Source organism: Patagioenas fasciata, chromosome 1 (assembly GCF_037038585.1).
Source record: "Patagioenas fasciata isolate bPatFas1 chromosome 1, bPatFas1.hap1, whole genome shotgun sequence".
Lineage (NCBI taxonomy): Eukaryota > Metazoa > Chordata > Aves > Columbiformes > Columbidae > Patagioenas > Patagioenas fasciata.
The window spans coordinates 190,751,744-190,776,574 of NC_092520.1; the positions used below are offsets into that span (position 1 = coordinate 190,751,744).

Genomic DNA, 24,831 nt, shown 5'->3' on the forward strand with positions numbered 1-24,831 from the left:
CTCATAGTCCTATACAATCTAAATAACTAAAGCATCAATGCATTACAACATTTCAGCATATCCTCTTGAATCTTTTAATTTAACCAACTGTTTCACTTTCTGGAAAATCAGTAGGCATTTTGAGTACTTCTAAAAAGTGGCATTGCTATCAGAATGGGAAATATTTTTAGTTTGGGGATTTTTTAAAAAACTTATGATTTTTATTCGCTAAAGGTTGGTGTCAGTGTACTAATTTGGCACCTTTGCTGTCCCTTGAATGTCAATTGAAATTACGTTGCAGTCATCACACTTTAACGGTTTATCCGCTGTTCAGTAGGTGACCTGTCTGCTGTGCATGTTGAGTTTCTCAAGAAAGGCCTCCTCTTGTTTGTGTTCAAGGGCTACTTTTCAGGTTTATACTTGCATTGGTTCTCTAAGCTTTGTCCTGTTGGGCCATTTGACCATTTTACACCTAGTAATTGAAATCTTACTGGTTTCTTACATTTTGCTGGTTGTTTCCACCTGCTACCCTTAGGAATTCAATTTACTTTCCTTTGCTAGACTCTCTAGTACCATTGTATTTATATATATACATAATGAGGGCTCAGAGTTTGTTCTGGTGTAGAGTCATCTATTTGTTCCTCTCCTCTCAGCAGTTTTATTTTCCCCAAGGTGTTCTCCAGAGTCTAAGAAGTTTAAACCCTCATTGCTTGCAGAAGGACGGGAGTTTTAGTACCCTGTTCATTTTGTCTGTTTGGGCCTGCACCCTTAACAGAAATAATTTATAAGAAAATAGGCAGTGAGAGAGCTTTTTTGAAGCCTATATGTAAACTTCCAGGCTATCGGCTGTTCATAACTCTGCATTACTAGGTGTGATGTCTACATCAGGCTTCCTCCCTAGCACGAAGGTAGAAGTGTCTAGATGGCTCTAGCACAAAGTGTCCTAATTACATGCCCAGATATTCACACTCTGAATCCAGCTATTGAAGTTTTTCCCTGTACGATAAAATGTTTCTATAAATATCCATAAGAGAAGGGGAGACAGACAGACAGACAGACAGACATACTTCATAGGCTGCTCATTAATAACTTCAGCCAGGAATTTAGTGCTCTACACCTAGACCAAGGGCAGGTGTCTGTTTATCAAGGGCTTTGAGGATTTTCAGCCCGCAATGGGGGTTCAGTGTTAAAATCCTTTTCTAGAACTGATTCTTCATCGCTTAAGAGCCTAAACCCCTTATTTCTGTTGGAGTTGAGGTCTAAACCATGAAAAAGTTAAGGCGGGTGAATTCCCAATGTAGGAATGACTTTGTCAGTCCTGGTATAAGTTCACAGATGACTTCAGGTACATTGAAACCTGCTTACAAGATTTAAGCATTCTCAAACCATTAACTTACAGTACATTTTTAGATAATGTTTTCCCCTGATTCTAGTTGTCATTAATTGACAGAGCAATTCATTGCTTTATTAACTGGCAATAAAAATAATTTAATCTTGGTAGATGAGTCATTGCAATTAACAGAAGAAATGTAATAGGTACATTGTATTTGATTTCTTCATGCTACAGTGTTTGGTCTGTAGTAAAAAATTGCTTCTGAATTATAATGACATTCTCAGACTTCCTGATTTTAGTTTCAAAGATTTAATTTCTTACTGCTAGAAAGTCACAGTCAATTTGCAGTTGGTTATTGAGTGTTGACAGCTGACAGCCACAATATATGAACTTCCAGTTGTATTGAACTAATCTGAACCTAGCAGGATTGCTGCAGTGAGATTCTCAGTTCAAACTGTGTTATACACTCTGTGTAGGATTGCGAGTAACAAGAGGTCAGAACCTCCATTTTGTGGTTCATTGCACAAATTAAGGCTTTCCATGGAGTATCACCACCACCTGAGACCTGGGAAAAGGCTTTTTACTGCCTTAGTGAAAGGTTGGATTATATGGAGAAATGGTTATTGCAGCAAGGTGAAATTTCATGTTTACAATGATTGATTAAACCATGTATCTGTCATCTTATGGGGCTATTATTTCCACATTTTGAGTCAAATGTTCAACTAGGCTTATGTCTGCTGACAGAAATCAACAGGAATTAGAACTGAAAGAATATGAACTCACAAAACAATGTGTGTGTGGTTTGTTTGTTTGTTTTCTGAAATCACAAAGCTGTATTTTATTACCTATGACTGCTATGTAAAATGTGCATCAATTAGGCAGGATGATGCAGGAAAGGGATATATGCCTATACAGTGGTTTTGTGTTCTGTCTGCATTCATGTGGGCCTTATATAGCTTTCCAGGCAGATATACCTCCCCCCTCCAAGACGAAGAGCGTATTGATTAAATACAAATGAGCAAGGTATGTGGCTATATAGATCACGCAAAATATCTGATCAAAACATCTGAGTCTCCGCTTCCAAATATTATTAGTATCTGAATTCAAAATCATCTGTGAAGTTCCAGTTTCATGGTTGACGTGGGAGAGGACCAGGATGGTCCTTCTTCTGCCTCATGGACATACATAAAACATGAGACAGAATTTGACCTCAAAACTTTATCAGATGGTAGATGCAGTTTAGATAACAAGGTACTGAAGAGAATAAGAAACGAAGTCAAGAAAGGAAATGTGAAGAAGATAAATTTAAATTGACATGGCCTTATTTTATTTTATATTTTCTATATTTATTTATTTTTAAATCTGATGGAGAAAAAAACCCAAAATGTTTATATTGCTGTTGTTAGCTACAATAAACAATCACCTTTAGGAGCAGACATTACACCTTTTTGTTTTCAGCAGTTTGCAAAGGCAAAAATATCGTTCTATAGAATAATATACCACATTTGTGTGTGTTTGATGAAGCAGAGGACAAGACACTGACCATTTGCTTTCCAAGAGTAAAACATCCAAGAGTCTGGTATGAACACTGAGTGCCTGGGTTGTATGGAAATAGAGCTGTGGTGTGGCAGTCTGCTTGCATGGTGCAGGAGCTGGCAAAGCAGGGAGGACAGCCCAGCCCATTCACTGCCCTCTGGCAGTACTGCTCTTCCATCAGTTTTCTAAAACCCAGGATTAAATCTGGATTCCTTAAGGAACTTCAAGATATAAGATATCCCCCCTCGCCCCTCCCCACCCTGTTTTGTTTTTATAGTTTTTTTTTTTTTGTATGGCTTCTTTTCCCAGAGGAAACTAAAATGATGTTGTTTCATCTGTTCATACTGACTTATGTTCATACTGATATAGCAAGTTTTTGAAATCAACTTCAGAATTGCTATAGTGAAATGATCCCACCAAAAGCAGAGGCCTCACTAATTAAACTCGAGGCTGTGTGTCCTTGGTAGCTGTAAGGTCTGGATGAGGATTTTGAGAATTCCAGGCTCATCCAACAGCACCTGTTCCCAAACAAGCAGCCAGCTCGTTTCCCACCGCCACCACCTCTGAACAGTGCTCAAAGATCTGTGAAAAACTCTGGTTGAGTGCACTAGAATTTTTTTTCTGGATCTTTGTGACATGCTTCTTCCAATAATTCCTAGTTTTAAGTTGTGCCCTAAAGATTAAATTCCATGTACATTCCAGATATGTCAGGATGAATCTCTGTTAGTATTAAACTGTCCTTAGAGTCAACAGTCATGGTTTGGCCTATTCAACAGGGAGTTTTCCGAAGACTTTTGCAATCTTAAACAGCAGGAGTCAGTCTGAAAAGTGAAGCTTAGGTGGAAAAAAGACACCCAAGATCAAAGTTACCCAAGTCCTGAAAATACTGAAAAAGAGTTGCCTGACTTCACAGATCCTCAGTTGTTGACTTGAAAGTCTCCTAAATGCTTAAAATTCTACATTAGAGTTTTCTGAGAATTTCTCAGTCTGGATAGTGTGGAGCAGCTTGCAGACTATTTCATTTCTGAAATATGCTTCTAATTTAAAGAAATAGTAATCTTTCAGGCACCCTTTCAGAATTAAACCCTGTCAGAACATGTGAAAACACACGTTTGTACTGTTAAGCTCCATGTAAGGTATTACTGGCACTAATTCTCCTTTTCACTGTGTCGTGGTGGCTTGAAAGGTCCATGGAGATTGGGAGATGGGCTCAATCCTTTCCTCTGCCTGGGGAGATGTGAATCTGTGTGGCAGTTGCTCCTCAGGAGCACCTAAAAGGCAGCTGCAACCTGTCTGCAGGAGCAGGAGGGATCGTGCTCCCCTGTGCTCCTGGTGAAGGGAGCCTGAGGGGAGTGGGAGAGGACACCAGGGGCCACGTGAATCTGCAGTGGCACAGACAGAGAAGCTGTAGGGAAGGAGGGAACACCTTGGTTCCTCACCTCAGTGTATTTCGAAATACAGTATCATGAATGCATTTAAAAGTAATGGCAATTATTCTCATTATTTTATCTGTGATCTCCCTTATGCAACTCTACAAACAATTCTGCTGTCTTCTAATAAAAGTATTTTTTTTTAAAAAAAGCCAAACCCATAGATTAAGTGTCTTTGTTTTGCCTTTGGCTTGTGTTTTTAGCATGACAGTGTTTGTCACATTTTCTCTGTTGTCTGTAGCAATCATGAGACACTTAGTTTGCTTTTCCAAATTACATGTTTATGTAAAAAGTTGCAATAAGGAAAAAAAAATAAATGTGGGATTTATAACATTATACAATAATAAGGAATTGTGGTATGTATGTGCATATGTTTATATACCCTTTGATGACAAATCCTTGTAGATATACATATATCTGGACATACTTAGGCATTTATATAATATAATTGTTAGGATTTGTCAAAAAATATTAGGTTGTTTATAAGTTTTTCGTTGTATTGCTTGCATTATGTTCATATATTTTTTTATCAAATAGAGACATTTTATAGATAAGCAGTTGTCATCTGGTGTTCATGATGAGCTTTGGAATTTTTCAGTCTTGATGTTGTGAGTGTAGAACTTCCTTAAGAGAGAAGAATGCTCTTGGTATTTTTTATAAAAGATATGTGGCATAATCCCTAGATTTATATGAATACTGATAGAAAACTATTGAAATAGTTTGCAAAAGAGAAAGTTTCTAACAGCTTGATTTCACTCACCCATTGTGCTAAAAAGCATTTATTTCAATAAATGTTCCTTTGAGGTGAATTGCATAAGGTCTATTCTCCAGAGTTTTAGATAGATGTTATCAAAGCTGTAGAGTTTTACTGATCTATATATGTTAATATTAAGAGGTAGAAAGGCATTGGAGAAACACAGTAAAGATTTTTAAAAACCTTTCTGAAAGCCAGTTTAATATGAACTCTGAGATTTTGGGTACGGGAGTTAAATTTGTTTTATTCCTCATTGCAGTTCTGAAATGTCTATCACAATGTTTATGGTTTGTTGGAAATGGGATTGTAAATGTTTTAACTTTAAGTACTAAATATAAGAGGAAAAGCACATGTTCTTCATTCCTAATTGTATTTATCACAGTTCTTGACACGCAATTTTGCTAGAAATCAGAATCATAAAAGTTCCTTTGTGGAATACCCAGGACATTGAAGAGGATCATGCAATTAAAGTTACCATTAATATTTATGTTTAAACAATGTCCAGTTCTGTTCAACTCTTATCTCTTTCCTACTTCTCTGGTGTTCGTAACAGAGAAGCAAATTCATTTTGAAACACAATACCTATACTTTCACTGACTTGATTGAATTTTTGTTTGTTTATAGAATCATAGAATCATTTCAGTTGGAGGAGACCCTAGAATCATTGAGTCCAAGCATAACCAAATTTAACGCTAGCACTAAACCGTGTCCCTGATAATCTCATCTAAACACCTTTTAAACACCTCCAGGGATGGTGACTCCACCACTTCCCTGGGCAGCCTGTTCCAATGCCTGACAACCCTTTCCAGGAATAATTTTTTCCTGATATCCAAACTAATCCTCCCCTGGTGCAACTTGAGGCCATTTCCTCTTGTACAATCACTTGCTACCTGGGAGAAGAGACCAACATCCTCCATGCTACAACCTCCTTCCAGGTAGTTGTAGACAGCGAAAGGGTCTCCCCTTATATCTGATCTGGATTTATTTTTTATTTATATGATTCCATGAATTTACATGTGTTGCATTAAAAGACTGTCTGAGTATGGGGAAAGGAATCTGGCTAGTTGTATAAAAGTATGTCCTAGGAATCACAGCTAGGTACCTGCTTTTTGAATAGCAGTTCCAATTTCTATCTTGAACACCAGTTTGCCTCACTTTGTAAATGGTGTAAAATACTTGAGATTGTAGTCCTCTTAGGTTCCTTCTGATTTTGGCTTTGGAAACCTAAAATCCATTGAACATCTTCAGCAGCAAGCCAGTCATTTAGCTTTTCTGGGTTACCTAGCTCTGTAGATTCTTAAATTTTTGAGATATCTTTGTGTTTAGCCCAAGAGCTTCACAGGCAGTGAATTTCACTCACCTGTGCATGTTCAGAAATATCCTTTCTGGAAAGACAAGCACGACTTGTCCACCTCAAACCTGCACTGTCAGCTTGGTTTCAGTGAGCAGACGCTTGAATGCTACCAGAAAAGCCTTAAAACTTATTATAGCCAATGCTTCAACTAACTGCTAATGGCCGCATAGGAAGCTGAAGTCTATCAGACCATTTTGCTCCGTCTCTGGTTGATGTCTAGGTGCACAAGATCACCAATGGAAGGAGACGTAACATTTCCTACTACTTTTCCTGCGGTCACAGTGAAGGTGGAAGTAGGTTACTTGAGCAGATTAGATCACACCTCGTGGTATCCAGCAATCCCTCCAACTTTGCACTGGATGCTTAGGAATTTCAGGGGCCCTGTAAGCCCCAGACATGTAAAATTCCAAAGGGGTAGAACATAAATTGGTCAAACTGGAGTCCTTACTAATTTTGCATATGCAAATGCACTGCAAAATTATGATTGAATGTGCTTTATAAACCTTAGCTGATACCATAGGGATTATCCTTTTAATTCATGGCACTATTCACTGTTAAGTTGTGACAGGTTAAGTAAGCAGACTGCCTATTAATACTCTCATGTTTAATGATAACTGCTTTTAAATGAAACCAATCTTTTTCATATTTTTATTTTAGATTTAAACACAGTTTGTGTTAGTAAATACACATTACAATTGTCAAATTGTAAGAGGAGTTTTGTTTCGGCTTTGTATATAGTGCAGGGAAAGTCTCGCTTTTTCAATCTGTATCAGAATGAGCAGCCTACACTCAAGCATAACGAAGGGAACCGACTCTCTTTATAGATAGCCGAACACGTATTGATGCCTAGAATAAGTCTACACAGAAGGAACTGTGGGTAAAAAAAGATTTTAAAATTTTTCTAAGGCTGTGAGAATTCCCAGACCCATATTGACAAAAGATTAGACACCTGGACTTTCAGGGAGAAGGAATAGATAGAATTGTAGAGGTGGGCTATTAAAGCATTTTGGTGGGTTTAAAGGATTTTGCAAATGCCGTTACAAAACTACATAAATCCATAAGAGAAAGACCTTGCTGAGGCAAATGTAGATCATTCTCTCAAAGTGATTTTTAGATAGCTCCTTTCAGTTAGACCTTCAAGACAGTTAGAAAGTTGTGTTCTGAATCTTTTCATTTCCTCTGTCAGTATAAATCAATAATTATTTCAGTTGAGGCAATGAAGCTACACCATCATAAGATGGATGAAAGGTATAGAAGTGGGTCCTGTGACCTTCCTGTCAATGGAAGGAGCTAAAATAAGGAAATTGTAATTGTTGAAGAAGCACTCCATTTATCATCAGGACTGATTTTGCAGTTTTAGCTGTGTTCAAGTTTCTGTGTTTACTTTCAGAAGTAGAACCTGCATCATAACAGTCTGTCTTATCTCTTTAATTGTATTCTTTTCATATTTGAAAAGCACTGAGCATTTATTTTGCTATTCACATGTAGGGGTTTTTTTTTTAATTTATTATTATGCTGGTTCTGCAGCTTGTCTTCCTGTCTTAGATTTTTTTGCAGTAACTTTAGTGTCCCACTTCTTAGCCACCAGCTATGTACGGGTTTTCTTTCAGCTGCCCTGTATAACCACTGTTCTTATCATAACGTTTCACTTTGTCCTACAAGTTCTAATTCTTCTCCAATGGAGATATTTGTGTTTTAATCAAAAAACAAAATGTATGAAGTGTATAGAAGCGCTGATGAAGAGCAGATAGTAGATCAAGCAGGGCATAAAGACTGAGCTACCTCACTCAGTTTGAATGAGCAGCATCCGAGACGTTCACATTTGAACGTGAACTGATGCATGTCAATAATCTTCAGTGGCCTGGGTGAGTTTGTGTGTTGGAAAATCTGAACATGGGTAACTAGTCTTTTGTTCTTTTAAACAGTTTGCTGAGTGTCTGTGCAAGCACAATATGTTTTTGATTAAAAAAATTTAAACTGCTTTGCTAGTTCAAGCCACTGGTCTGATAACTTCTCTCTGACAATAACCTGGAGCAAATGTCTTGTCAAGTGCATAAAAGTAGGCCAAATATGCAATGATAATTTTCCAGTATAATCTTCCCAGTTTCATCAGTGGACTTAGTGAGCCAAAAGTGGTGTCACTGTGTTGAAGAGCTGTTTTTGGATTTTGCCTTCCCAGACTTCTCAAATCTTTTCCAAACTTTTGTAAACTTCTGGTATTCACAACTTCCAGTTTCTGCAGTGTCAGTAATACATGTGTACATAGCAGAGATCTCATGAGACACAATTTCTTTAAAACGAGAAATTCTGTACTTCTTGGAGAGAAAATTATCACAAAATTTCAGTGATTGCTCACGTCCTTGCTGGCATCCCAAGAGTTCTTGTGCCCTTCCTAAGAATGACAGCTTGAATTATACCCATGTAAATTGAAATTCCTATTGGTTTTAGCATCAATACAGCCTTTATCTCCATGACTGTAATGCATTGCCATTATCCACTTACACTAGATGAATGCTATGACTTAGAGTCTGCCCTTTTTGCTCCCAAATTAGATTTTGGGGCAGGAGGAAGATGTTGAGTGAGACAGGAGGAAAGTGACTTTCCAGGACCCAAACTGTGTCGACAATCTCAATGCATTGTTAAGAGCACCTACCCCCACTGTATACACAGAACAGAACATTTGTAGAAAACCTCACAAATGTAGACACAACCTATTACCTAATTGTGTCCCAGTTCCCATAAATAAGTTATTCTCATGTCAGAGTCTTGCAAACGCCGGCTCTGCTGGAGCTGCAGCTCAAAAATCCAGGCTGAGCAGAGGTGAAACCAAAGAGGGGTTGTCCTTTTGTCCTGTTGAGTCTAGCAGCTGCTATATCTTGACACCAAGGCAAAAAGGACAGGCACAAAGGGCTGGTAAAATTACAGCAGCCTGGTATAAATTACAGTGCCAGATTACGCCTGAGCTTGTATCTTGCATAGCAAAGCAGCATGTTGAGTGCAGCATTCCCCAAATGTAGTGTGTGTCTCGGGCGCTGTCCTCAGAATACCCTTCTTGTTGAGGCTTAAGAGAGGCATCTCTGGTGGATGCTTTTGGGCTTATTGCCTCAGCGTCTCTGAGAGGATTTTCCCCGAAAAAACCCAGAGCTTCAAGGTCCTATTTCCACTTCTCTGACTCATTATCCTGGCACAGAGTGCCAAATCAAGAGGGTCTCTCTCACAGGCATTTCTTTCTGTTAATCTTTAGAGCTATTCATTTTTTACCTCTACATATGAATAAATACACATGGAGGAACTGAATGTTTCATTCACAGTGGTAAATCAAAAGCAACTCAACTGAGGCCAGTAAGTACAAAAGGAATATCAGACTCATGTCAGGAGGAAGAAAACCAGGTTATTTATACTTTCTAAATGGAAAAGATATCTAGAAGACCTTATCACTCCCAGCACTGTGCTTTAACCAGAAACCACATTCTCTGTTCGCCCCCATGACTGAACATGGGACCAGGTCAGTCACAAATCAGTCGGCTTTTCTCCCCCTCGGGAGCAGGGGAGCATTTGCCACCATTAGTCCTGACTTGATGGGCCTCGGGCACTGGGGTGTGCACTGTTTTGGACAGAATATAAAAAGAAACAAGTCTTACAACCTCAAACAGGAAACTTTGGTTTTGAAGGAGGGTAGAAAAAGGGAACAAAAAGCATTTAATGATACCTTGCATGTCTCCTTGACAGGCACAGAAAGATAACCATAAAACTGTTTAAAACATGATCCCGCAACCAAGCTGCCTTGTTCTATGAATAAATCAACAATCTGTCGAAACATGTTCAACAGCTTCCTGGAAGCAGAAGTGAACATTAAGGATTTTTTGCTTCATAAAGCAGCATCTCAACCAGCAAAATTCAAACTATTTTGGGCACTGGCTGGGGACGTCAGTCAGTGTCACAGGAGTCATGCTGACTGTCAAGCTGATCAAGTGCAAATATCAATATTACAGACTTGCGTATAAAACCACAAATTTGACATCAGTTTTGACTTCCCTTTTGTGAAAATATTCTCCTTATTACTATATTAATTTAAATTAAATGCAAGGAATTTAAATACACTATATAAACAGAAGCGCCTGCTGTCATATACCGTAAGCAAAAGGGATGTCAGTTTGTTAATTCAAAATAAAATAAATAAAAATTAAAATAATTTCCCTCCAGCAGGTCTCTGTACAGTTACGTGGTCAACACTGGCAGTTTGCACAGCAATGTTTTAGAGAACACATTGTTCTGTTTTGCCAGGGCAGTTTGCACAAGTAGGTGGAGGGAAGAATTTCTGCATTCACTGGTCCTCGTACACGCATGCACGCTCTGACACCTATGGTAGCTGTGATTCTTCACTCGCTTCCTTCCCTGAATGAAATTTGCTTTCCTTCCTCAATTTTGCTGCATATTTATAGTAGAAAGAGGCAAGACTGCTGACAATCCCTGCAGATGTGAGAAGGCGCTGGCTGTGAGTGTACTGTGAAGGGGCCGTGGGAGCACAATAGGTGAATAGCAGAGGAAAGGAGATGTATGAACTCCTAAGGTCTCCTGGCATTTATAAAGACTTTACATAAGATTTACTGGGTCTATAAGTGTGTAATGCACCAAAAAAGTGAACCTTGCCTCTTTTTTTCTTGTTCATTGAAGCTATCACTCCTTGTCCATCAGACCTCCATGTGGAATTTAAAAAGTGGTGGGACACTCTCACGCCCAAACCCTGCTTATTTAGCATATGAATGCTCAACTGATTGTTTGAAGTAACAATTAGGAGGACAATAGATAAAGGAGGAAACTGGAGACGGCAACTAACACCTGTGAATCAGAACTTAAACAGCTTTCTTTTACATAATTAATTAAAGAAGCAAGCACAATGCACATTGACTTGAAAATTTAGTCCAACGACAATGCTGGTGCATGTAAATCCCTTTTCAGTGCAATTACTTACATGTAAGGTTTGATCTTTTTGTAAAAATTTTAGTCATGAGTGAATGTTGCAAAGTGTTGCAAAGGTTGTTTTTGTTTGATGGGGAGGGAGAAAGGGAAGAGAAAAACATTTAAGGGCAATCACAATTTCATGGAGGAAACAGAAGTCCTGATGGAGTTATTAAAGTGTATGGACTTAAGATACATGGCAGAAAGTCATTATAATACACAGAACATTTCTAACCTTGCAAATAGCAATTATGATTTAACATCCTGTAATCAGCACTACTTACTTCTCTGCATTAAAGAGATGAATGTTGTGGAAGTGTTCCACTAAATTGTATTTATTGCAGAATGTGAGCAGAATTCTATGGCGCTTTCTCAAGAAAGCAATCCATATGTGTGTTCCATGTGCTCATATGCAATTAGTTCTTATATAGATTATATTGTGTTTCTCTAGAGCAGTATTTAATGAAGCTAGTTAACATTATGACTCTCAAAATGAGAGTCTCAGAAACCCTGTATCTGCAGTTTACATATATGAATAAGTATTGGGGGAACGGTCTTCTATTTGCACACATCAGTAGTGTTGCTAGAGTTGTACTGGCATAAAAAGGATAGTGCTGAAGGTTATGCAGTAGTCAGAATAAATCAATGAATATTTATACAGGTAGATATGTGTCTGTAGAGACATATAATGTCATTAAAACATATCTAATATCTAGCCTTCTCTCTCCATAAAGTTTATGGATATACAAGTAACTTCACATGCTTCAGCTGTAATGTTGCCTATGATACCCAGTGAAATGACATTTTAGAATATTGTGCTCACTATCTTTAAGTGGTATCAGTAGTATGAAATTGGAGAAAATCTTTAAAGTTCTGACCACACTGAAGCAAAAGTTTAACTCACATTGACTTCCAAATAATCTAGATTGGGTCTTTCTAAAAGGACAACACAGAAGATGGTTTCTTCAAGGGGGAGTTGTATTAATTTTAAAAGGGTGTGATGAAAAGGGTGTGATGAAAAATTGAAAGGAAGAAAGAAAGGGAAATGATAGAAAATAAAAAACTGGGTGGAACATAGAGAAAATAGACATAATCTGAACATAAAGAAAGAAAACTGAGTGGAATAAAGTTTGGGGAGAATAAGCCATAAATCCTACCAGTGCAGGTATGTCTTAAGTTAAAACTTGAATAACGAATTACATTCAGATAAACTGAAAAGCACTTCTGTTTGCTTTGTTTGTCCTTTTGTGCTACAGTGTTGATGGTATTTATATTCGGTTTAACCAATACTTGCCATTCACGGTCCACTATAAGGACACAGTAAATAATTAATCAGTAATCAAAACAGTGATTATCTTGTTAGAGGAGAGTGTGCCGTCTACACTTCATATTCCTTTAGTCCTCTGGGTTTTTTATTGTAAATTCATTCCTATTTTGCAGATTTGGTGTATGGATACTATAGACAACAGCGGAAACTGATTGAAGAGATCGATTGGTCATACACAGGTAAGCAAAACTGTCTATTAAATAACTTATTTCACTTCGTTATTTTCATGTTCATTATAATTTTAAGAACCTATTGTGTCTGTATACCACTTTTCATATGCCTACACAGTTACTCAAGTAAGAAATTCAGAAATTAAGTCTGAAAAATTTCAAGAACATTACAACAGGAGAGACTGTTTTAATTTCCTGCATCTGTTACTTTCGGAAAGAAAAAGTCCTTATCCTTAAAACCTTAACACTAAGATCTGACTAACCTGATGAAGGCTGGGCCAATAAATTGTTAGGTATTCTTTTATCGTCTGAATATTACTGTTCTGGCAAGTTTAGAAAGCAGACAGGCTGAAACAAGGCAGAGCATGTTATGTTGCTAAGAACATACCCATTCACTGCGCCTGAACTTTGCTTCTGAGCACCTGAGCATCCTCTCCAGCTCTCACCCTGACTCTCCTGAGAAATCAGTCATTCGAGCATCCTGATTTGCGTAAGTAAAAAAGGTATACCCTTAAATTCTGCACGACCTTTGCCTCATCACAGAAGGACTATGGAAAATTCACAATTTGTCTCCTAGGTTTTTCTGTAAAAGTCAGAAGAATTATTACTTTCAGTAATATTGAGAAGGCAATTTTGTCCTAAATTATATGTTATCCAGAATGTAAGAAGTGACTTCCTGAGGGTGTTCATAGAGTCTTACATTTCAAAAAACACTAGTTTACAAAAAGAAATAAGGACTGTCAAATTTCAGTGTTTCATGTATTTCATTCAAAATATATTCCTGTAGTTAAAGAAAATTATAGCATTCTTTTTCTTTCTCTCACTCGCTTTCTCATTTTTGCGACAGTTTTTATCTTTCAGGGTAAAACATATCTAGCAAGTTTTGAGTCTAGAGAGAATTGAAACAGGCTAGTCATAAACCCCTCAAAATGAGATTTATAATGAAAACTCTGCAAAATCCAAGCATAAGATCAATCAATACAATATTTCATGTTCAAAATCCATCCATTTTTCAATATTGCAGTTAGGGGAATACAGGGATAAGCCTCCAGGATTACAGGTGACCAGAAGGCAATTTATGAGTTTACTTTAAAGAATAGCGAATGGGTTTTGCATCAGATATTGGAGTATTTCCCTACCCTGCACAGAGCACCCACCCGCTGTACAGCTGCTGCAGCAGCCACAGGTCATGTTTGCTGAATGTTTTGGATGGCAAAACAGCACAGACTCTTCGAGCTGGGGGATCCAGACCTGTTGGTTCTCTCTCTTAACATGTGAAATACCTTCATGTGGTCAGCTCATGTGCTCTGTCCTAGTTAGCAAAGCCTTTTTCCCTGTTCAGACCTATGTAGTCAGGTGAATAAGGTGGCCAGATTTTAGAGGAGCACTGCTCAGTAGCAGAATCACAGAATCACAGAATGTTAGGGATTGGAAGGGACCTCAAAAGATCGTCCAATCCAATTGCCCTGCCAGAGCAGGAACACTTAGATGAGGTTACATGTGCCTGGAGGTTACATGTGCATGTGCCTTGCCTGGCAGCATCCTGGTGCAATAGCCTCCTGCTCCCGCATCCTACTGCTCCTGCTGGTTTGCCAGCTCCTCTGCCACACGTGCTCTGTCTCCCCCAGCACTCATGACACAGCTGTCTCCATGCGTGGTCAGACATGGATTTTTAAAATCTTTTTTGGGGTGCTACATGTAAATCAGGTTCTCAGTGTCTCGGGATGGCAGCTGTATCAGAGCTGTGTTGTGTGTAGTGCTTTCCTGAAATACAATGGAATTGGTTCAGAGCATGAAAGGAATGCACAAGTTCAGCTTTTGTTTAAAACAACAGTCTTCTGAATGTGAACAAAAATTACAAATTTTAACATTGTGTGTTGGAGGCACAGCAGTCTAGAGGCTGAGACAGATGGATTTTTATCTCATTCATTTATTAAAATTTATTTGTTTATTCTAACCTCATAATTTTATTCCTGGGCCAAACAATATAATGTTCCATATGTCTGTCTGCTATACCTAGCTCAGACTTATGATCTTGAGACACAGACTAACATGCACATTTCTGAATAGATGACCTGTGCTTTGTCAGTTCATCCTTTCCTCACAGTTATCTTTTTCTGTCTTGCAACCTTCTCACTGAAAGACCTGAAAAATTAGCCTCTGTGTACCAATGAAGTGTTAGGAGTGTGCCTTGGAATCCTGGAACCATAGAGTTTAATCCACCGTAACTAAGAAAATTCTGACTGCCTTGGTAAACTAATCAGAGTTTGAGCAGATGTCATTCTCTAGATCAAATGAGAAATTTCAGATACATTAGCCACAGTGGATCAGTATGCTCCTTTACTGGGATGGTGCTGTGAGATGAAAATAAAATGGAACTAGAGAAATAACTTGAATTTACCTGCTGAAATAATGTAATTTCTGAAGTTGGAAGATTCATAATAAAGCAGTTTCACATACTGTAAGCTATGTGACTCATCACTGGATTTTGACTCTTGGATAAATGTCTAATGAAGGCATAAATGTTACTGGAAACATTTTGTAGTGTTTCCAAGGATTCTGCTTTAAGCCATAGACAAATCATGCGTTTGCAAGCATTAATTTATTTTTTCATGTCCTGACTTCGCATGTATTTGCGTAAACAAATACAGTGTTAAAGAAGTGGAAAGTGCAAGCATGCATTACAGATGCATCCAATTTTTTCAGGAATAAGTGGTTCCTGAAACTAGTTTGCTAGTAAAATTACTTTATTTTAGCAGCCATTCATTGTATTTTTCCTTAAAACAGTGACAGAAGTAAAATTTTGATGACATCATGAGTGTTTTTAAATTATGTCATATACTGAAAGTGAATCCAACCATATTTTTGTAGAAAAAACAAATGTACAGAGAAAGTTCATTTCCTCAAATCAATTACATACTAATTAATGATCAAAGATCATTTAGACATTATCTAGCTACACCACTAAGGTTAGGCAATCTCATTTCAAACCATAAAGCGAGCAATATGAGTTTCAATTATTTTTTTATCATACAGATGAAAGATAAATTTTTATTGATGCTTGCTTTATCTGTATTGGTTTTGTCAGAAGGAATTATATAGTGCTGTTTCCTGGTTGTTATTTTGTTTTGTTTTTAAAATGACTATTTCATAGTAGTCTCTGAAAACTCCATGTCTGAATGTTCACATGTAGAATTATCAAATGATCCTACAATGGATATTTTTCTTTTTCCAGTGACATTTCTTTCTGTGGAGGTTTTTACTCTTGGGATTTGGGTCCCGGTTCACAACAAACATGTTACGTGGTTTAGGGGCAAAATCAGACTGAATTCTGCTAAAGGCAAGAAATTATAGACAGCATTCCAGGAATTACAAAAGCTGGGGGTTTTAAAAATTGAATTTACTATGTAAATGAAACCACAGCCAGTTCAGTCTTTTTTGTCTCATCATTCAGGGGTATTAAATTCAGTTTGTGCTGTCATTCATTATGTGATATGCTGATACACAGTTGCCTTATAAATACTGGCAACTCTGATCTTGAGCAAAGAGTGATTTTATTATAAACTGTTGGGTCTCTGGGTATTCAAAGGACGATTTTGTTGTTTGCAAGCAGAATGTGGATCATATTTCATTTTTCTCTGGGAGGAAGAATGATGAATCACAGAATCATAGAATAATTTATGTTTGAAGGGGCCCTTGGAGATCATCTGATCCCAATGCCCTGCTCAAAGTGGAGCGAGCTTCAAAGCTGAAGCAGGTTGTTCAGACCTTGTCCAGCAGAGTCTTGAAAATCTCTGACGAGGGAGGTGCTGCAGCCTGGGCAGTGTGTTCCACTGTCATTTTGAAGATATGTTTTCATTTGCCCAACTGCAATTTCACTTACTACGACTTGTGAACATGGCCTCTTGGGAGCAGGGCAGGGAGAGGCAGAGGCGCAGGGTCTGGCTCCTCCGTTGCAGGCCATGGTGGAGTGTGACAGAGGAGCCATTTTGTGACACAAATCCTGACATTCGGGCCGTCTGGGAGAGCAGGAGGCATCCTCAGGAGCCTGCTGGACGTGGGATCTGAGAGCTGCCTGCTGAACTGACTGACTTAATGACAGTTCTGGGCCCCTCAGTTCCAGAAGGACAGGGAACTGCTGGAGAGAGTCCAGTGCAGGGCAACAAAGATGATTAAGGGAGTGGAGCATCTCCCTATGAGGAAAGGCTGAGGAAGCTGGGTCTCTTTAGTTTGGAGGAGACTGAGGGGTGACCTCATTAATGATTATAAATATGTAAAGGTGAGTGTCATGAGGATGGAACCAGGCTCTTCTCAGTGACAACCAGTGGTAAGACAAGGGGTAATGGGTTCAAACTGGAACACAGGAGGTTCCACTTAAATTTGAGAAGAAACTTCTTCTCAGTGAGGGTGCCAGAACACTGGAACAGGCTGCCCAGGGGGGTTGTGAAGTCTCCTTCTCTGGAGACATTCAAAACCCGCCTGGACGCCTTCCTTTGTAACCTCATCTAGGTGCTCCTGCTCCAGCAGGGGGATTGGACTAGATGATCTTTCGAGGTCCCTTCCAGTCTCTAACATTCTGTGATTCTACCGGACCAAACCAGAATGTCTCCAGGAAAGCCCTGGCCAAAAGCTGATGAAACCTTCTGCCTTCACTGGATGGATAAAACCGTGCTCTGGACAGATGATGCATGCCAAATTAAGTTCACGTTTTTCCTTGCTAGCTGATGACCATGGCAGAATCAGCAAAACTTTGTGAGAAGGTCTGGTCTTTCTATCATCGCCTGTGAAAAAACTCATTTTGTGTTTTATATTCACCGAGTATAATCATGACTGATGTGTTGTGTCTGTTATGAGTAATAAAGAAAAGCCTGTACTCTTGGGGCCTGTGGGTTCCTTCTGTAAAGGCTGCAGCATAAGAATCAAAATAACATGCATTCTTTTATTAACTTATGTAACAACAGCTCTGCACAGGATCTTTTATTTTTTACTAGACCTTATGTTTCAGGGGCTGTCATCCCTTTTCTTGTATGATAGCTCATTACATGTATTTAGGACTCCCAGATCACACAGTCACTCATGGTTTCAGTGTTTTGTCATAAATTCGCAGGCTCATTAATTAAAAAGCCTACGACATTATTATGGTTTGGGGAAGGCTGATGATTCAGCCACAGAAATTACAGTGTTATGCATCTGTTCACATCAAAGAGACAAGGTATCCTCGAGTGGGAAGCTATTGCTGGCACCTCTGGCCGTAGAGAAATCCCTTTTAAGATATCGCAGTGTACTGAATCAACACCACAAAGTATGTTATTCAACACAAATAAGATATCTATTCAGTAGATTTGCGATCAGACTTTTGAATACATATGAAGTGAAATGGTTCAGAGGAGCCTGTTTCAAACATCCTTTCTTTTCAAGTAGGGAAGCTGATCTTTGAGCAGTAGAGGGCTGCTAGCAGCAAAGTGGAATTTATTTAGCTTTGATTCAGCCAATATTTGTAGGATAAACTGAGTGGAAAACTGTTACGAAAAGGAGGTAGGAGGATTGGACCCCATGTTCAAGGACCTTTCAAAGTTGGATGCTTGTAGCACAGGTATAAAGGACCACATGTTGATATTCATATTTGGCTCCTCAGTGGTAAAATTATAGCATTTTTCTGTCAATAAAGTTTTAAGTTGTCTGTTTGCCTGACTTTCCTGATGAGGAGCTCTGATAAGAGCTTTTAATTCCACCATTTCACTCCTTAAATGCTATAAACAAAGGAAACAGCTGGGTCATTTCCAGAAAATGCACAGCATCTTATTCTGAGCATCAACTAGATTATTAAAACACAGGAGGGTTCATTTCTGAAGTATAGAAATCAAAGTGTGAGGTATTTGCATAGTGTGGCACTGCTGTTTTGATAAGGTCTGACCAGGGGTCAGAAAGATGTAGAGACTACCCCATTAAGTAAATGTGTTTGGAAATTAAATGCGTTTTAGGAGTGCTGTCTTTGGGAATACACCAAAGTAAAATGAAAAGAACAGATTGTGGATATCTCACAGTAGACTGCAGCCTCTGGTTAAGCCTCTTTGCCCTTCAAAATGATCATAAAAGTATCCTCATGTATATACTACTGAATGGTTTCTCATTTTCAAGTGCATTCAATCTGTGCTGCGGCGGGAAGGATATGGTCTTGAGGACTACTTGCTTACAAAATGCACAGTTCATTACTTTGAGATCATCATCACCTCCACATCTATATGATTTACGGATTTGTGAAGTTTAGAGCCCAGCGAATAATTCTCTCGTTGCTTATGTTTACAGAAGGCCTGGCTTTACTCACCTGCTACAGTCTATTTGTTTAGGACTTTCTTACGAACATTTTTGCTCGAAGGCTATTCCACTGTATTTATAACAATTTGGGGTTTTTTTTGCTAATTCCATTCATTTCAGGATGCACAGTTTGCTAATGTACTGGAATAAGGGCAATGACTAATTCTGTGCAACGTATTCACAAATTTGAAGCCATTCACAACCTTGCTGTAACTCCTAAATTCAGTAGAAAACAAACCCTTCTGGATAGTTTTTCCATGGGTCAGTAAGGGTTAAAGCAGTCCTCCAAAACGTAATGTTAGACAAGCCTGCATGGCTGGAAGCAGGAGAGAGAAGGAAGATGAAGGGGAAGAGGAAGGATCCTGAGAAGGGAGGGGGCAGGAGCAGCGTGGCCTCCCCCTTTGACAGCAGAAAGCTCTCGGGTAGGCTCAGGTACTCCTGGAGCCACAACCACTGCAAGCTCAGTAAGGGATGTGTGCTTGGTATTTTTCAGGTGTTCATGACTTAGTTAAGCAGAGCATGGAAGCAGCAGCACATACTGTTTCAGTTTCTAAATTTTGAATGCTAAGTGACTGCAAATTACTGTAAATGAACTTAAACCACCTTTTCAGGTTGTACTTTGGAATCCCGTTTCCTGTTCTTATAATGTGACTTTTTCCCACAAAATAATAATTCTTCCAAAACTTTTGAAATTGAGAAATGAGGAAAGGCCGTCAGCTCTTTTTTTAGATGAATCAGCATTTGCTGGGGGGAAAAAAAAAAATCTAAACCACTGAAAAAATCCTGACTTTCTAAAATTACCTTGTAGAAATGGCACTTCCAGTTCCATAGGTCTGCCCCTGCCATGTGTAAAGAATGTCGCCTTCTCATGTCAGAGGTAAAAATAAGCTGCTATTATCTTCAGCTGCATGTTGGAGCCAGCCCAGTTCATAGCTTGGTGGCTGGACCCCATGCTCTCTTGTGAGCATTAGCATAGTCATTGCATTTCTTTCTACCTGCTGACTTACACGTAGGCCAGGAGGTTGTGTGGGTGTCAGCAAACGCTAGTTCAGTCTGCAAGTTTGCTGTTAAGTGGTACTAATTCATGACAAGGAACGTAAATTAGCACGGGGCAGAAATCATTTTTATTTGTACACAGAATACTTTCTGTCAAGAGTTTCTGAGGGGTGATATGTGGTATTTATTTTATACACTTGGCTTAGATACAGCATCATTACAGGCACATTAGCGCAGTTCTAAGAAACCTGGATCAAACAGGATTGTTTTGCAGTTTATTATTTACAATGGGGAGATCCATTCTACAAAGTTTTCCCAAGTAAGTCTGTGCCTGGTTTCTCTACCAGGGTAGCAAGCTTTCAACACCACCCTGAAGACATAGTGGGCATGTTGAAAAGCGGCTTATAATACATCCCAAACAAAGTATATGATTCCAAATTAAGACTCTGTGCCCCTGGACTTGTCCTTGAATTTCACAGCCGTTCTTCCCTTTGCCTTCTTTCTACAATTGTGGTGCATATGAAGCCACTCTTCCACATTCGGAGTCATCGCTTCTTGTGGAGAAAGTCTGGCTGAAAGCTGTCAAAGTCTATAACTGGAAAATGGCTGTGGCACTGTGCATCTGTGAGATATATCAGCTGAACTGTTCCCTCCATTATTTGATTGCCAGAATCGCAGAAGTTCAGTTCTGAGCATCTCTGTTCGCTGTGAAAGATGCACGAAGTCCTTTTTGTGAAAAGCCAGGTCAGGGCATCTAGCTGCATAAATATTTAACTAGTTCTTGCTATGCTTCAATAATTGTGCTTGGAACAAACTCCATATGCATCCTGTGGTGGCCTCTTTCTGCTCTCTTCCATGAGCTTTCTTTATGAGAAATTAAACTATAGCTTGATCTGGTATTGCCTGGCTCCTATTTTAGGAGCCACAGAAACAATTGATTGGCTTCTTCCATCCTTTATCATAGATGCTGCATTCAGAGCTAAGCTGTTTTCCCCCTGAATGTGGTGTTCCTCTCTGAGTGAGCTTTGTCTGATGAAAACTGTGTTAACTGGAGATATTTTTAAAAGGCAGTTACAAAAATGAAGATATTAAAAATAAAAAGGCAAAGAGAGGGACAATGTGTTGAATGCTGGAAAAGAGGAAGAAGAATAATTTAATTGTAAGGACTTGGAAGTTTGTTTTCAAAATTCTGGTGTTTCCCTAGCTGTGTAAGGAATCAACTCAGGGCTTGGGTGCATAGTCATAGACTGACAATTGTTTTTATTAAGTTAATGGCAAAAACAAGCACACAACAACAAAAAACCCACCTTGCATTACCCTGCCTGAGTAACTGAAAGGGAAAAACTGAAAAAATACTGTTACTGGAGTATTTAATAATATTTGGTAAATGGTTCATAAATACTTTTTTCCTATTTCAGAATATAGTGGATTTTCTGCCTGCTTGTACATGTTCTGAACACTTCTTACATGTGCTGTACAGTATGATCAACCTTTTTTTTTCAGCTATATTTTTCCTGTTGGTTTTCAGGAAAGCAAATATTCGTGGCTGGAGTGCTGGTCAGGGAAAACTTATAAGCATGGAGAGGGGCTTTTTTATTATTATTGAAACACATCCTTATGAAAGCTAGTTTTACAGTAGGGCTCTAGTATGTCTGAACAGAGCTCTCTAAATAGGAGCCCTAGCACATTAATCTGTATTTTACCTGCTTTTGAAGTATCCAGAACAGATTGAAGGTGAACAGCACAAACAGGCAATAGACAATACATAACATGTTTTCTTGAGGAGGAGACACATACTTGAACTAGTGCAAGCATTCATTTTTATCAGCTTTAAGTACCCAACTTCAAACAAATTCAGTACATTATCATCACTCATCTTTACCAACAGATGTAACCACCAGGAGATCTGTACATCTGCCAGTCCTAATGTGACGATACCATGTGTACCTGATCAAAATTAGAACAATACTCATTCTCCTCTGCATGAAAGGAGCTGATGAGAATCTGTTGCAGTGGCTTGATCAAACATCCAAAGTTCCATTTGAAGTCATTTGTTTTGTCCAGAGAAGCTGCAAAGCATGTGCTAATAAGAGCTTTTCTGGGTGACTTCTGCTTCTTCTTGCTCAATCCCTTTACCTCACTTCCTACCCATTCCATTTGATACTTTTTGTCATACTGGCTTATTTCCTCTCTTATGACGTAGCTATGACTTGTTTCCCTTTTGCATTATAAAACTCTTCTTTTTCCCACCATCAGATGATTGTCCAGTGTTTTGTTGCCTACTTCTCTCTGACATTCATTAATGGCTGCACGGAGTAACTGTCAGTTTGCTACTTTATCTCCTGTGTTTCCAAGAGAAGCCCTTTCTCCTCCTGAGTAATTAATGGAGAAAGAGCTGGCTGAGTGTTTCCTTGACTATCTTGCCAGCTCTCCCAGCCGCCTTTTCCTAAATGTCAGGGACACTCTCCAGCGTGGTTACCATGGTGCGCTCAGCTGGCATCCCTACCAGGGTGCACAAAAGCCAGCACACCCACTGCACATCTTGTAGGAACATACGATGAAGGAAGGCACTTACCTGCTGTGTCACAGTTAAATAGTGCATACTCTGTATAAGATCGTCCCCGATTTGGTACCAGAAAACCATCAATCAACTAAGAATATTTTCGTTGTCCCTCCACTTGTGAGAATGTTGGTGTATCTTTAGATAAATCTGCTGGTGAGCTTGCCAACTCGAGAGGTCAGTTCATAAATGTAAATGCTGATGAAGAACAGTGAGATTTACACTGTGCTGTATTCATTGACTACCTTCTATAAAAAGATTTGAAGATGTTTTGTATTCCCTCATAACTTATTAATCAATCTGAAACGTTTTTATTGGCAAAAAGGCTTTTCTTTTGTATGGCTTCCTGGTGTGAAAGTCAATAAAGTACATCCTGCATCCAGCCATCGGAAAACGTTATTTTTTAAACCTCAGGTTTGTAGCTAGCAACCTGTTGACAGATTTGTAGCTGAAGTACCAAATTCCTTTTTAAAATGCCAACAGATTTAAAAACTCACTTTGAAATCCCATGCAACTGAGTCATATTGTTGTCTCTAAAATATATTGTTCACTTCATAGCCATATTTCAAACATAAACATGAATAAATGCCTTGGTTCCAAATAACAACCTACCAGTAAGTTCTGTTCCAGTTGCTTGTTTCAGGTTAAGTTGGTCATGTTCTCTTCAACAAATAGTAAGGTAGACTGAAAACACGTTGTACCAGATTCATTGATGACACAGAAAGGAACTCTGAACTACAGTGTACTTTAGTCTGTCTCCTTGATGTTTCATAGAAACAAAATATTCTTCTCCCAGGTGCTAAGCTTTAGCCCCTGTGAATGAAGTCACGATTTTCTAGTGTGAATAAGTTCCTTTCATTGAACGGTTCAGGTTTTTCTCATTGGGACCAGATAGGGACTCCTGAACTCCAACACCCTGCTGTTAAAGACAATCATGCCATCTAACCCTTGGATAAAATTAATCAAACTCTGTTTTAAAAGTAGTTGTGATGTTGTGCTTCATAGTTCCACTGAAAGGCTATCTCAGAAACTCACTCTTGACTTTCAAACGTTGCCTGGATTTCCAAGCCAGCTCTATTAGCAGGCCATCAAGGTCCTCTGGTGCTTCTGATAGAACTGGTTTGTTTATTTGTTTTTGGAGAGTTGTTTTCTGTTGCAAATGTTTGCCTGCACTGATATCTCTCTCCTGTGTGTTTTTTAAATTAAACCACGATAGTTGAGTCTCTTGTCCCCTTTTAATCATTGTGCTGTCTTTTTCTGCTCACCCATAGTTCAGCTAAAATTATTTTGTCTTCAGCGTGGATGACCAGCATCTCATGCACTTATCTCAGATGAGCTGTCCCCAGAACTTTCTATAGAGACATTAATACTGTCTTGTCTTTTCTAGGAGTTGTTTGGTTAGAGCTTCATAACACACTCGTCTTTCCATCATGCTGTCTACAGTCCTCTAGTCTGTCAGACATGGTCTGGTTCACCTCTGCTCTTGTGTTTTTCCTATGGGAAATTCTGATTAGTAACAAACCCTCCCACTAGTGGTCTCTACATTTACGATCTTACAAATTGCATTGTTGAATTTCGTGCAGTTTTTACTACTTGAGTTCTCAAGGTGAGCTCTTTTACCCGTATGCTATACTGGACCTCCTTATGATGGCATGTCTTCACACATCATGTCATCAGTAGGTCGAACTGGCAGAACTCAGAAACTCCAGCATTTCCTGCACACATACACCGCCTGGTACCTCCCATTTACTGCTTTTTACTAGTTTTCTCCTTCTCTCACATTTACTAAACAAGTGAACGTACTGACTTGTTAGATACTGTCGTAACAATTTTGAGTATTTACTGATCTATTCAGCACAATTACAAAATTTCCAGGTTTTCAGACTTCCATTCCTTCCTTCTTTCGCTCTTGCCCTCTTTGTATCTCCCATGATTTCTGAACTTGGATGCCAGCTAAACAGCTGGCTATGTTCTCATTCATATTCTGCAGACAAATTCAGCCTTGCTTTAACTTCATAAACTTTATAAGCATGAGCCAATATAAGGAAGTTGGCTTATGCAGTGTTCTGTATACGAGGCGAAATATCACTTTTGTTGAAAGTTTATGTCCTGTTCAAG

The 24,831-nt window shown here is 38.8% G+C and overlaps 1 protein-coding gene across 5 annotated transcripts in view; it reads left to right on the plus strand.

Moving 5' to 3' along the window:
• Positions 1-24,831, plus strand: part of PTPRZ1 (protein tyrosine phosphatase receptor type Z1) — a 139,305-nt gene that overhangs the window by 28,051 nt on the left and 86,423 nt on the right. For all 5 annotated transcript variants that reach the window (XM_065837906.2, XM_065837924.2, XM_065837915.2 and 2 more), the window contains exon 2: positions 12,786-12,851. In XM_065837906.2, coding sequence (XP_065693978.2) covers positions 12,786-12,851 — 66 coding nt within the window. The remainder of the gene's footprint in view (positions 1-12,785; positions 12,852-24,831) is intronic.